The following is a 14,357-nucleotide window of genomic DNA, read 5'->3' on the forward strand; positions in this document are numbered from 1 at the left end:
GGTAGGTGGATTGGCGACTCAAAAAAAGTGTCTGTAGGTGTGAGTGTGTGAGTATATGTATGTGTGTGTGTGTTGCCCTGTGAAGGACTGGCGCTCCCTCCAGGGTGTATTCCGGCCTTGCGCCTAATGATTCCATGTAGGCTCTGGACCCACCACGACCCTGAACTGGATAAGCGGTTACAGATAATGAATGAATGAATGAATGAATAATTAGTAAAACAGAGAAGTATGAATATAAGAATGCTATCGATGAGTGGTTTCAGACATGTCCCTGATGTTTACTTCCTGAAGAGATGTTGCATTTTAAGGCTTTATTCTAAACTTGTTCAGGACTTTTTTTCTTTTGAATGAATAAAGGAACCAGTGATGCAGAACATTCTCAAAGACGTAGTACTTTTATCTGTTGTACAAATGTGACTGTTTCCTGGATGTAAACACATCACAGTCCAACACTAATATCACTCAAATTTCTCTTAATTTCATCGAATGGACTTTCATCAAATTTGAAAATCATTTAATATTTTCGGATAGTTAAAACACACACACACACACACACACACACACAGTTTGTGACAGTTTCAGACACTCATCCAGCCACTCACACACTCACCAAGTCATTCACACACTCACACCTGTGGACAGTTTCACAGAGACAATCAAACAGCCGATGTGTGTTTGAACTGAGACCCTTGAGCTGTGTGGCGTTGACACCTGCAGAGTGGAGAAACAAAATGAGGCACGTGTGCCACCTACTGGGGAGCTGCAGTTAAAGCATTCCCCGGTGTACATCCTGTATTTCTGACACCTTAACATTTATAATGTATCTTCTGGATCAGTGGTGTTTGATACCACAGCAAAGAATGACCACCACGATTTAAGAATAAAATTGTGTGAAAGAATAAGATAAAGGGCACCCAGTGTGCTGTGTTGTCCTCTCAATGCCACTGAGAAACAAATGCTGGGTTAGAAAGTCACCCTTTAATAACTACAGTGAAGACCAACTAACCTTCAAAGTATTTTTTTTTACCTCTTTTCTCTGTGATGAAATTTAACGTCTGTACCAAGTGCATGAAAACTGGAGAAATCTATCAAAAATCAGAAACACCAGCAAATCACGACCTTGTCTTTTACTTTTAGTTTTGTGCAGAGTTTTAAACACTGTGTCCATTTACTGTGCACTCTGTTAGACACACCTACCTCATTGGTCCAGCTGGTAGATGTAAAGTCAGAGAGAGTAGCTCATCTGTTGCTGTTTGTGTTGATCGTCCTCTAGTTCTTCATCAGTGGACACAGGAAACTGTTAACTGGATGATTTTGGTTGATGGACTATTCTTAGTCCAGCAGTGACACTGAAATGTTTAAAAACTCCAGCAGCCACTGCTGTGTCTGATCCACTTGTACCATTGCAACACACCCTAACACAACACCAATGTCAGTGTCACTGCAGCCCTGAGAATGATCCACCACCCATATCATACCTGCTCTGTGGTGGTCCTGAGCATTGAAAAATAAGGTGAAATTGAGAGGAGGAAGTATGCAGAGAAACAAGTGGACTACAGTCTGCAATTGTAGAACTACAAAGTGCTCCTGTGTGGTCAGTGGAGTTGATAAAATGGACAATGAATGTAGATACAAGGTAGGAGTTTCTATTCGAGTGATTATTCACTGTGTGTGTGTGTGTGTATGAGGTTTTTTTTTTCTGACTTTACCAAAATTCATTCTTTCATACATTATCTGTAACCCTTATCCAGTTCAGGGTGGCGGTGGGTCCGGAGCCTACCTGGAGTCTTGGGCGCAAGGCGGGAATACACCCTGGAGGGGGCGCCAGTCCTTCACAGGGCTTTACCAACATCTAGTATATAATAATACATTTTTAGAGAAGGCAAAGCTTGATTTCTGGATTCAGAATGGCCAAACAAAATAACCTCTGTCTGGAGCAACAAGGTTAAACTGAATTAACTCTTTAGCTCATAATTTGTTTTGTTTTATTATAATATACAAAGTTAACATTTGTTCGCAATTGAAATAAAAGAGAAAACTTTGATTTTATGCCAAATTTGACATAGATCTCTTCTAGTGCCACCTAGTGAATGTGCCTCATAAGGAAAGCGTGCACAAAGAATATAAACAAAACCTGCACAGAAAAATTAATGAAAATTCAAAAGCCCCTTTGTGTTTATTAATGTATTTAATGCTATTTATATACGGTTTAAAAGTATGGAGAATGATACAACAATGCAAAGATACAACAATTTATGATTTGGACAGTTGAGTCGGTTCGATTGATTCATTGAGGAGAACCGGTTCAACTGATTCGCTCACGAGTCGGATGTCACAACTGGGCTGCGGACAACGCCTGTTCGCGCGAAACTCACCTGCGGTTTCTTGAAGCGCGCAGACAGACAACCTCGGGACAAACGGAGGATGACATTTTAGGCGGAGACCGCTTCACGTCAGACACTTAGTTCCGTCATCGGTGCCATTTCAGCTCTGCTTCACACCGGAGGCAGCGGCAGCACGGGGGAGATGATGATGATGATGATGATGGTGATGGTGATGGCAGACAGATGGCTGCATTTGGTCCTGAGGTAGACGATCGGACCCGTCCTCGTGTCGACATTCCGCGTCTGACATCATTTCGGTTCTGCCACAAATCGGAAAATCGTCGACGCTGACTGTGGTCGACGCTGGGTTTAATTCAAGGAAAGACAGCTGAAGCCCGGCGCGGGGGGACGCCTGAATGACAGGGGGAGATTTACGAAAAGCTTTTCATGTCAAATTAAATTGGAAAAGCGCCCGTGTTCCACCTCCAGGGGTAAATATCATTTTTTAAGGACGCCACGCCACTGGAGCTCCATGTCGAGTGCGGATGGGAGGCAAGGTGACCATTAAGATTCAGTGGAGAGATGCTGAACTGCAGGTGCACAAGCTCTGCTAACGCAAGGCTGATTTAATACTGAATGACAATTTCACCCTAAGGTAGTAACAGGCCAAAACAACCCAACATCCCAGGGCTCGAGGTAGCTGATCCCACAAGTTGATTATTTTGTCAGAGCATGGTCCCTGGAGCTCCATCAGCAATGCTCCCTGCCTCTGAAGCCGCTAAGATCTACCAGACCAATTACATCAGGAACTCTCGTGCTATTGGGGTCCTGTGGGCCATCTTCACTATCCTGTTTGCCATAGTCAACGTGGTGTGCTTCATTCAGCCTTACTGGATCGGCGATGGTATCGATACTCCGCAGGCTGGCTACTTTGGCCTTTTCCACTACTGCATCGGGAATGGTGTATCCCGGGATCTGAGCTGTAAAGGGAGCTTCACTGAATTTGGCTCCATTCCTTCAGGTGCTTTCAAGGCTGCATCCTTCTTTGTGGGAACGTCCATGGTCCTCGTGCTCTCCTGCATCGGATGCTTTGCGCTTTTCTTCTTCTGTAGCACCCTCACCGTTTACAAAATCTGCGGCTGGATGCAGCTGGGCTCTGGTAAGTGCTCATACACGACAGGCCACCTAAGACATTAAGACGTGGTAGTTGTTTGCATGGCCATCGGTCCAATCTACTCAGACCCTCTGCCTGACACCAAGCACATATTGCTGCAGGCCAGATACCAGCAAATGGGAGGTTAGCATTAGGGCTAGGATTAGGTTTAGTGTTAGGCTGCACCTCCCACTTGGAGCTGGCTCTGGCCTAGAAATGAATATAAAATAAAGCAAAGCTTGTTCGCAATTTCCACACAATTTTCAAACAATAAAAATAATTTTAAAAATAAAAGAAAATAAATTTAAAAAAGCTCTTTTTAACATGCCATACATGATATTAATGCACAGATTTCTAAAGACCCTCTTGATTATTAAGTTCTTTGAGTCTTTTAGAAATGTCTCAAAAACGTATAATGTACATAATTAAGTTTTTTTATTGTATTTGTACAAATATATTTTTTTTCTCTGCATTTAACCTTTCATGACAGTGAACACACATACACACACACACACACACACATACACAGACAGACACACAGAACACACACACACCTGGAAGGTCAGGCAGCCACCCCAGGTTAGGTTTCTTGCTAAAGTGCATTTCAGGAGCCAACACTGTTCCAACCTCCCGCCCCCTGTTTCATTGGGACTGAACCAGCTACCTTCCGGTTCCAAGCCTGCTACTTCTACCCTCCTCCATAAGTTACATAGTGCAATATCTGCTATGCTGAGCCCAGAATAGTAACAGCAAAATCTCTGTTCTTCCTATTACAGCTCTGTGGAGTCTCACAATGATTTTGAAGTGACTATTTCATGACTATGTCATGCCTGCGTTAAAAACAAAAAGCAGATGAAAACAAGAAATTGCTTGAATGCAATAGTTAATATTAATGGAAATCCAAGCGGTGCATCCAGTTTTTCGTTTTGAGGCTGCTCCATGACTTGGTGCTGGTGGAGGAGGTGGGGCTTCGATAGCTGGAGGACAGGTAGCTAGTTGAGATCTCAAATTTGATGATTTTCCTGTGTCAATGCAACCTTTCTGGGACAGATTTTGCACATTGACTCATCTGAATTGGCCGGGTCTTCATTTTCATTTTGCGAAATGCACTCAAACTGACGAAGTTGCATTTGGTTTTGCGACGTTTGCTAACATTGTATCAGCCGTTCGCCAGCAACAGATCAGATGCCAACAGCTGTTAAAAGTTGCACTCAACATTGTTTTAATGATTTTTTAAACAAATTTACTTACAGCTGAAAGACATTGCCAAAATATAATTCTTTATTTTGTTCAATACGATATAATTCAATATGGACAATGAAAAAGCCACAGAAAAACTGTACAAAACTGAAAGCAACATGACATCACCATCAAACAAAGACCTCTTGGCTTTGTCAATATTAATATTTTTAAGCTAACTATAAAATTGAGTGCTGAACTGACGGCTGTGCCCTGTAATGACCGTCAGTCAGTGACAGATACTGTAAATAATAAATACTGAAATATTGAAAATGTATTTAAAAATAACATTGTTATTGAAACACATTACATTGCAATGTATATTGAGATTGAATAATAGTCCAGCCCTAAATTTACATAACATTCACTACACATTCACTAAAGTGTAAAACAAGAAAGACCAGGCAAACAAAAAGGTCTACATTGTGGTTGTGACGGTTGCTTGCCATTCCTTGTGGTTGGGTGTTCAAAGGTATGGTATTACAATATTGCAGTTATTGCGATAGCAATATATATTCTCTGCTATATTTACATAGCCCTTATCTAGTAAATTATGAATGGCACAGTAGACTCGCATGTTTCATCTGTGGCCTGAGGACTTCAGCCTGTGATCTTATCCTCAACTGACTCTGGCACTAGTTCTTTGCCTTCACTGTGTTCACTGCCTTGAGACCTATAGCCAACACATTATCTTAGGCATTCAGTTAAAAACACCCAAATATATGTGGCTTCTAATATTCTGGTTCTTGCACTTATTGCACTGAATGCTAATTCTTGAACTGAAGATATATAAGTGTTAACCCTGTCTCATTAAACCTCATAAAATATATTTCTCCCAGAATATAATTCTGTATGTATTATGTAGTCTTCATCCAGACGTGTAGCTCTTATAAAAATTCATTTTAGCTGTTGTTTGATTAAAGACGAAAATTTGTTACAATTTTCTGACACAGAGGCCAGTTTAACTCAAATCTTTTGACCACTCTGCCTTTGACCTTACACTGCACTTGACAGATGCTTTTGGTCCTGTTACATAAGCAGCTCCGACTGCTCCCAAACTGCCTGCTTCACCAGTGAGCATTGTCCTGCTACTTCACTTCAGTTAAGGCTCTGAGAAATTCTTTTTAACCTGGTTCTGTTCCTAGATCTCATCTATGTGTTATATCATGCACCTTCGCTCAATGAGGGTGCACCTTTAAGGCTGACAAACATTTCCAGTCTCCTCTGACAGTTTGTGGTAAAAACCACAGGTGTGAGTGACTGTGCCTGGGTGATCGTTTGAGTGACTAGGTGACAGTGTGAACTCTTCCTCAGGTGCGAGTGACCGGGCGAGATTGTGAAACTGTCCAAGGTGTGACTGTGTGAGTGATATGTATTTTCTTTCCTGCTGTATTCTGCTCAGTTTTGATTAAGCTCAGTTATGTAACACGTGGTTTGCAGATGGACAGATGGACAGAATGTTGTGCTCCAGAATAACCACTGATGGGTCTTGTATTAGTGTTATAAGTATTAAAACTTTTGTGTGGTTACTGATTGTATTTAGTGTTCTCCCTGTGTCCGTGTGGGTTTCCTCAGAGCGCTCCGGTTTCCTCCCACCGTCCAAAAACACAAGTTGGTAGGTGGATTGGCGACTCAAAAGTGTCCATAGGTGTGATTGTGTGAATGTGTGTGTGTCTGTGTTGCCCTGTGAAGGACTGGCGCCCCCTCCAGGGTGTATTCCTGCCTTGCGCCCAATGATTCCAGGTAGGCTCTGGACCCACCGCGACCCTGAACTGGATAAGCGCTTACAGATAATGAATGAATTAATGAATGAATGATTGTATTTATCTATCTTTACAATGGTTTTGAATCGCTCAAATACATTACAGCTGTGAACAAACTGTGGTGGTGCCAGTAGACAAAATAGTTCCAATAATTGCCCAGTTATTTGTTATTTTCTGTGCATTTTTGTTTTTTTGCGTATTTAACCAAATTTACAGTTATTCACATCGCTATATTAGGAGCCTGGCTCCACCAAGGATCGCTGTAGAGCAGTGCATGACAAGATCAGTAATGTTTATTTTTCTTCATAGCTAACATTAACCCTAACTCTAACCCTAACCCCATTATAAACTTAAATGGAAAAGGCCCATAATTCATAATAACCCTAATATCACTAAAACGGGGGGAAAATGGAAACATTTCATGTCTACTGTTCTCAAGGCACAGCACCGGAGCCCCCAGACAGACCCTATGACCACGGTGATTTAACTGACCTCCCCTGAGTTCCCTTCAACATCTATAAAGGATTTAAACCCATATGTTTCATACCACCACCGTCTGAGCTTCTTGTTTTAGGACATGTTTAGATTATTGTACACATATACTGAATGGTACAGAGACCACACAAGATTCATACTTTCCTGTCAAAAGAGGAGCCCAACCAGTGAATATTAAATCAACCTTTTTGATGTGTGTTTTTGATATAAACAGTAAAAATTATTCTGAACAAAGTGAAAAACACTCAAATCTTTCAATTTTCCTCGTTTCTCACTAAAAGGAGTTTTCCCAGTGTTCGCGTGGGTTTCCTCAGAGCGCTCCGGTTTCCTCCCACGGTCCACACTTTGGTAGGTGGATTAGCGACTCAAAAGTGTTCATACGTGTGAGTGTGTGAATGAATGTGTGAGTGTGTCACCCTGTGAAGGACTGGATTCCCCTCCAGGGTGTGTTCCTGTCTTGCATCCAGTGATTCCGGGTAGACCCCGGACCCCACCATGACCCTGATTTAGATCTGTAATCAAGTGGTTACAGACAATGAATGAATGAATAAACACTGTTAGCACAACATGCTTCAATTATGAGACACTGGGCATAATATATGCTGAGAGCAGCCAAATAAATATAGCCTATAAACTGACATATGTCCACCTTGCAACAAAGATACACAGTTTGCACTCCCAGTGAAGTCGAAAAATGGCATGTGCCTGCTTTTACAGCTTCACATGACAGTGTGAGGACAAATATTTTCATTATCTTTGTTTTATTTTTTTCCCCAATTTTTCCTGAACTTTCTCCCCAGGTATTGGTCGTCTCTAGTTCCACCATCAGTGAATCACCCCAGTCAACCCAGTGGCCCAGCCTCAGGAGTTCGGAAGTGAACATGTACTTCTTCCCAGACATATGAGACTGCCCCACTGCTTTTTTTTTTGAGCTGCTGTTCGTCAGTTTCACAATCTGTACAGATCTGTCATGCCAGCAGGGGTACATTCGGGTTAGCCAGCACCAGGGACAGTGACGGGTAGAGGGTTGCCCTACCACTCCAGGAGAAAGCTAATTGTCCTCTCAAGGACTCCAGGTCTCAAACAGCTCAAACAGCTGAGGCATCTCATGGAATGCAATGTCCTGGTGAAAGAGACAATACCTAGACCACTGCATACACTGATGTTAATTGGGATTTTAACTGGTGTGAGTGTGTGATTGTGTAAAACAGTCCACAGTTGTGAATGTATGAGTGACATGGTGAGTGTGTTGCATTGTCGATATGTGTGAGTGTGTAAGAGACTTGGTGAATGTGTTATGCGCTGTCATGGATTGGTGCTTTCCCCAAGGTGTGTTTCTGCCTTGCATTCAACATACTCAAGGCTCAACTGCAACTCTGAACAGGATGACGTGCTTGCAGAAGATGAATGAGTGAATATCACCCTTAGTTCAGAGGAGGATACAACATTTGTTTGTTGATCTATACCCAGCTACTTCTTTAGCAACTTGTGGCTAGTGCCATAATGTAAAATTCATTTTTCCTTTCCAAACCTCATACATTATTTAGTAAATAAGCTTCACTGCTTCCATTTGAAATTCCTGGAGAAGCTGACATAGTTATTACGCTGTGAAGAGATGCTTGTGTACACTGCATGGCTATGAGGTTCTCCACGTTCAGTGATAAAATTATGACTCAGGGCTTAGAAACCGAATAGATTACCATTTTCGCATATTCACAAGCACAACATCACATTACAGTTTACAAAAGAAAAAGAGCAGTTTCTTATAGTTAAGGTCTAATGTTATGAATATAATCAGTAATTTGTTCCAGAATCTAGCTTTGAAATCAACTATTCTAATGTTCTGGAGGTTGTTGTTATCAAAGTAAGTCCAAATGAAATGTTAAAAGTCAATAGAGATAGAAGATCAGCTTTTAATAAATGAGAAGCCATGTTGGCTAGCTTAATAAAAATGCTGCTCTTTTGAGTTTTATCTTTGGCTGTGGATTACTACAGAAGCATATCATTTCAAAATTGAAATGTAAATGTGCAATGTTATAAATGAACTTCAGTTATATGGAAAAGAGTTTGAAAATGCAAAGTAAAGAACAAGTCAATCTTTTTTCCTCCTCTATTGTGATATTCTAGGGAATGTTATATTCTACCTGTGCTGTTTTAGGAGCTGCCCTTGCTGAGATGACAGCACTAAAAAGAAGTCAACTAATGTATTTTGGTTTTCCTCATTATTTGGTCTTTTTACATGGTTTCTGTCTGGTTTATCTCTATGTTCTCTCTGTTTATGATGCAGGTGTTTGTCTGGTGCTGGGCTGCATGATCTACCCTGACGGCTGGGACTCAGATGAGGTGAGACGCCTGTGTGGAGAGCAAACTGGCAAATATACCATAGGCGCCTGCTCAGTTCGCTGGGCCTACATCCTGGCCATAATGGGCATTCTGGATGCACTCATCCTCTCCTTTTTGGCGTTTGTGTTGGGCAACAGGCAGGATGGGTTGATGGCTGAGAAACTTCTGGCTGAAAGCAAGGGTAAGGATCCCTTATTCATATGTAAAACCAAATGATAAATATTGGCTATATATGGCTGTATGTTTAAATATAAACACTTTAGTGAACACTGGGGCAGTAATTTTAACAAATTTACAAATGTTGGTAAATGTAACTGTTGGCCTCTTGTGACATGGAAACTCTAAAAAATGCTTTATCTTGCAACAGCTGTGTTTTAATTAGTTTAGTCTAAGCTCATCCAGAAATCATGACAATACTTCACAAACAAAGTTGGACCGGGTGATTTAAGACGAGGAACTGTAAAATCTTCAAAATACAGGTTCAGCGGGTGATGAAATAAGCATCACACAAAACCTTGTCCTCTCAACCTTTTGCCAGAAAGTGAAAAAACTCAACAGTTAAAGAACAATATTCCTTGATGAATGATTGCACCCTGCATTTTCCCCCTCGACAGAGCATCATATCAAAAATGACTCTGTTTGTAAAGGGCAAGGCTAAGGCTAAATTCTCAGCTGATTGTATGTGATGTTCAAATCCTCCAGACTAGTTTAACAACCAGCGCAGTTCAGTATCAACATGGGAGCTGGTTTTATGCAAAAATATGACAGCAACAACTTTATACAATTGTGCAGTTGGTAAAATTGGTTTTAGAAAATACTATTCTACTTGCAAACCTGGATCAACTGGGGGTTCAGTCCCCAGGAGATTATTAAGTGTAAAGCTAAAGTGACGTTACACAGTGGGAAACATGCTCCAGCTCCAATTTATTTATTACCATCAGAAATATTGTCAAAGTGGTAGTACCCTCGTGGGTACATATTTCGTACCTTTAGTTAGAGAACATAACTGTAACTTATTCTATTTCCTTCCTATTATATTCTTTCCTAGAAAACATTTAGCCCTAAAACAGCTACATTACATCGTGCCTGGCTGGTTGTTTCAAATGAAACGGAAAAGGAAGTGAAAGCTTTTTTTCGCATCCATTATAATGCAAGAAGATAATAAGAATGATGAAAACAAGAAAAGCAGAGCGAGGAATAAAAGAGAATCTGAATAAAAACACACTATGTGCATGTGTTAATTGCAGCCTGTGGCTGTCTGCTAAAGCATTAAACCGCTAATGGCTGTTTACTCAGTTTGCTGTCATACGGAATAAGCCCGATCCCACACATTAGCAGCTGTATGTGGGTGAACAGAGGAAAGGAGATGTTTTCTCAGCATTTAATAGACCCTTTCAAAGTGAGTAAGCAACAGTGACGTCTTAAAGCATTCTATCATTTGCCCAAGTTAACAGCGGGAGAACATTTTGACGTAGTAATTTTAATTTTATAGAAAGCTGGTGTTTTAAAAATAAAAATGCAAATGCTGAATGGTGTGTTTACAGCTGTTCAAGCTGTTCTCTATCTCTCTCTCTCTCTCTCTCTCTCTCTCTCTTATAGAGGGTGGAAATGCCTAACAAAAAGTGAGTAAAACATAATATTTATTCTTTAAACTGCATGCTATTTGTGCCTCAAATTCTGCATTTAAACAGTCTGCGTGTCTCCAACCCTCTGCAGTGTACCATGGATAATGTTCAAGCCTCTCATCTTTGTTGAAGGAAATTGAAGGCCTGCAAATCATGGAGCCTGCTCTCATTCATAAGAAAGCATCCATCGCCCCCCCAAAGAAACAATGTACCTTCACATCTCAGCACTCTGGAAATAGGCACAGTCCCAAAATGAAAATGAAAATGTAGTATATAAAATGGAAGTGTAATCCTATATGTGAGTTTAGACTTCCTGTTTATGTTTTGAATGAAGATTGAATTATTAACTGTAGTTTTTTTTTTGGTGCACAGTCCAATAAAATGCTCTATAGTGACCCAGCCACACAGGGTCAACAAATAATTTGGGTTAATTCAGTGAAGCTATTAGTGCATTAACTGGATTTGCTGTGTGTGTTGTCTGTTCCTGCGATCATTTAAAAAACACACTCATGTATGTCATGTATATTATTCTCATTATTTTTTTTTTAAGTTGATCCGGGTCCAGATTTGTCTGCCATTTGCTGCCGCCTGCACTAGAAGATACTTACATTATTATGAGCCAGTGTGTAGGCGCTGGACTCAGTTCTAATAAAACCCAGTGTATCAGCCTCTCCCATAAATAATGACCTCCAGCCTGGCAAAGATAAAACTGCTTCACACGTTCCTTTACATTTCTCCTTGAGTCTTGTATGAACACATAGTGAGCATAGGAAGTGGATATACTGCTCTGTTTCATCTCACCAATGTGAAAATAACTTCAAACTCGTCCACGTCTGGTCTCTGAGGGGTTTTTCACTCTGCGTGTTGGAGCCCTGCAGTGATGGGCTGATTGACAGATGCATGAAGGCAGTGGAGTTGTGTTTCCAAAATCTTTTGGCGTAATACACTTTGTCTAAACGTATCTCTGTTATGTCCCTACACACAGTCACACGTACACACACACATCCCCTCCCCATTTTCACTCACGTCTGTCTGCTCTTGTGCAGTATGTATGCAACACAATTTAAAATCTAACCTCTGTATAGATGAAAACATAATAGCAGTTTACCAAATGTAACAGATGCACATACAGCTACTGAATTTCAATATTAATTTTTTAGCTTCAACTTGCACATTTTATTGGGAAGTTTAGATTCAATGTAGAAATACATCGACACCTTACATATTGCATTTTCATTTCCGTTTGGAGAATGACATGCTTTGATTTCTAAGTGTTCGTCCATTCTTTTAGAACAAGTGAATGATTAAAACAAGATTGTTAGAGATGACTAAGACAAATGTTTTATTTTTCCATACAGGAGACCAGAAGAAAAAAAAAACATACAAGGAGAGATAAACATGCAACAAAAACAAGTTTTCAGCTTTTTAAAAGTAGTCTCCTCATCTTCACGTTAGAGAACACATAGGTTGAAGCCCAGAGTGCACACAGCCACGTGTACATACTGACCTTCATTTTTATTAGAATGGCTCACCGTACATTCACTTGATGACCACCCAACATAGATCCCCATTCAAACACTGTGACATTATGAAATATAAAAAATGACAACAATGCACAGGTTTTTCTTTTCTCCCAGTGCTGTGCTGTTCTAGTTCAAGTTTTGTATTATGGTATAGACAGACTTTAGTAGTACTCACTTGGATCCATGCCTCTGACAATCCTGATTTTACAATGTATTATTTCAGTCACTTGCCTATTTTTCCACTGAGCATTTTAGTGTATTACAGTATTAAAGTTGCCAATGTTAGCAAGTACCCACAAGTATAATATGTGATTTGTGTCTATTTACTTTCTAAGACTAATGTACAATAACATTTTGTCATTTTGCAGATACCTTGTAAAAGAGTACATCTAGTTTCATAGAGTAAACAATGGTAGATATCATTACAAATCCTATTTCACTGTGAAAGTAGGAAGACTATTAATGATATGTGTGGGAAGGAACAAGTCTCAACATGCTAATGTACTGTAGATAAGCTAACAGCAAGGTTAAGGATTATTTTCACCAGTGTTTGATATGTACGATGACTACATAAGAATGTCAAGAGAAGGTGAGGCCTATGGTATTATGAGAAAACTGACTTGTGAACCAAAAGTCACGTGTTTTGAGGGTCAGCTTTGTGAATCAATGCACCAGCCTAGTCTTACTGACCAAATGAGTCTTTAAGTTTCTGTAAATAAGATTAGGAACAGGGTTTGAAAGTCATTTTATCTGTCAGTGGTGGAAGTGCACTAACCTTTCCAGCATCTGTTGTTCAATGTATATCACTGTACATAAATCGCTGATATGTTATCTCTCATTATTCTACTTATAGCTGAGAAAATATCATGCAGTTCAATAAAGGTTTTTATTCTGTACTCTCAATTCATCCAGCATCTTCTGTCCTGTGCATGTGCAACAGTCCACAAGCATACAGTGGATTTAACAAACATTTATTGCTGTATAAAAATTGTGTTTCTTTATCTCCAACAAATTCAAACACAAAAATTAAAGAGGACATATTTGAAAAGTCCCTTGTTCGGTGCATGTGTTTTAATATGTGGACCTGGAGCCCCACCAACTCACACACTGTGAAACAACACCACCCACATCAATATTCTGTGTGCTGCCTAAGCCAAGTGCAGAGACTTTAGAACACCCTCATCTGAATCTGTCCAATCACAGCGCTGGCCCAGCATTTATTTGAGAGCGCAAAGACAAGGTTAAACCCAGCTAAATAAACACAACGTGCTCAGAGAAATAAGATCAATGCATGTAAACAAGGAAAACGAGAATGGAGAAGAAAGAGAACCGAGCAAAAACGACTAAAAACCACAGCTCCTGCTCCTCGCTCCTCACTGCTGTGTGCTCGGGTCAGGGTAAAGTGCTCATTATCATTTAAAGGAACAGGAGCTGAATGCGGCCATTTTGAACAGGGCTGTTTAGACGGAAGAACACTGCTGTAGGGTTTTGACCAAAGCATGTCATATGTGTTTCATTAAGAACCAAAACTTCCATAATTTTCTTTTGGTCTCATATTGTAATTTATAAAAAATTTACAACGGAGTGACACTGATTTTAATTATTTTAAATGTTTGTAGTTTAATGCTAGTATTTTTCATTTTACCAGCTGTTCAAATGCAAAGTTCTCATGGTAAACTTTGAAATTCAGGAGTTTGGGAGGACTACCCAAACACACTTAAGGTGTCAGAAATGGCTGTATCCATATGAACCAGTAAAGCCACTGACTGAGGGCAGAAAATGAGTGAATCCAACCTCAACCAGTTGAAAATGTGCACTGTATGTAATTTTCTCTATGTGTTTAGGATCACTGACATGTTGGAAAATTCCTTTCCTGCCTTGCAACCTGGAGA

The 14,357-nt window shown here is 40.2% G+C and overlaps 1 protein-coding gene across 2 annotated transcripts; it reads left to right on the forward strand.

Moving 5' to 3' along the window:
• The first annotated feature begins 2,335 nt into the window (after window positions 1-2,335).
• Window positions 2,336-13,495, forward strand: LOC136709713 (LHFPL tetraspan subfamily member 3 protein-like). Of its 2 annotated transcripts, none has more exons than XM_066685157.1 (4): window positions 2,336-3,483; window positions 9,262-9,498; window positions 10,917-10,939; window positions 11,034-13,495. In XM_066685157.1, the coding sequence occupies exons 1-3, from the start codon at window positions 3,057-3,059 to the stop codon at window positions 10,931-10,933; spliced, it is 681 nt and encodes a 226-aa protein (XP_066541254.1). In that variant the 5' UTR covers window positions 2,336-3,056; the 3' UTR covers window positions 10,934-10,939; window positions 11,034-13,495. The 2 variants fall into 2 exon arrangements, with proteins under 2 accessions (XP_066541254.1, XP_066541255.1); XM_066685158.1 differs by having other exon boundaries at window positions 12,301-13,495.
• The last annotated feature ends 862 nt before the right edge of the window (window positions 13,496-14,357 follow it).

The sequence above is a fragment of the Hoplias malabaricus genome, chromosome 11 (assembly GCF_029633855.1).
Source record: "Hoplias malabaricus isolate fHopMal1 chromosome 11, fHopMal1.hap1, whole genome shotgun sequence".
NCBI lineage: Eukaryota > Metazoa > Chordata > Actinopteri > Characiformes > Erythrinidae > Hoplias > Hoplias malabaricus.

Bases quoted from the DNA above. Each gene is read 5' to 3' on its own strand.
- LOC136709713 (XM_066685157.1), top strand. From the start codon at position 3,057: ATGGTCCCTGGAGCTCCATCAGCAATGCTCCCTGCCTCTGAAGCCGCT. The intron at 3,484-9,261 runs GTAAGTGCTCAT...TTTATGATGCAG, and splicing joins CTGGATGCAGCTGGGCTCTG to GTGTTTGTCTGGTGCTGGGC.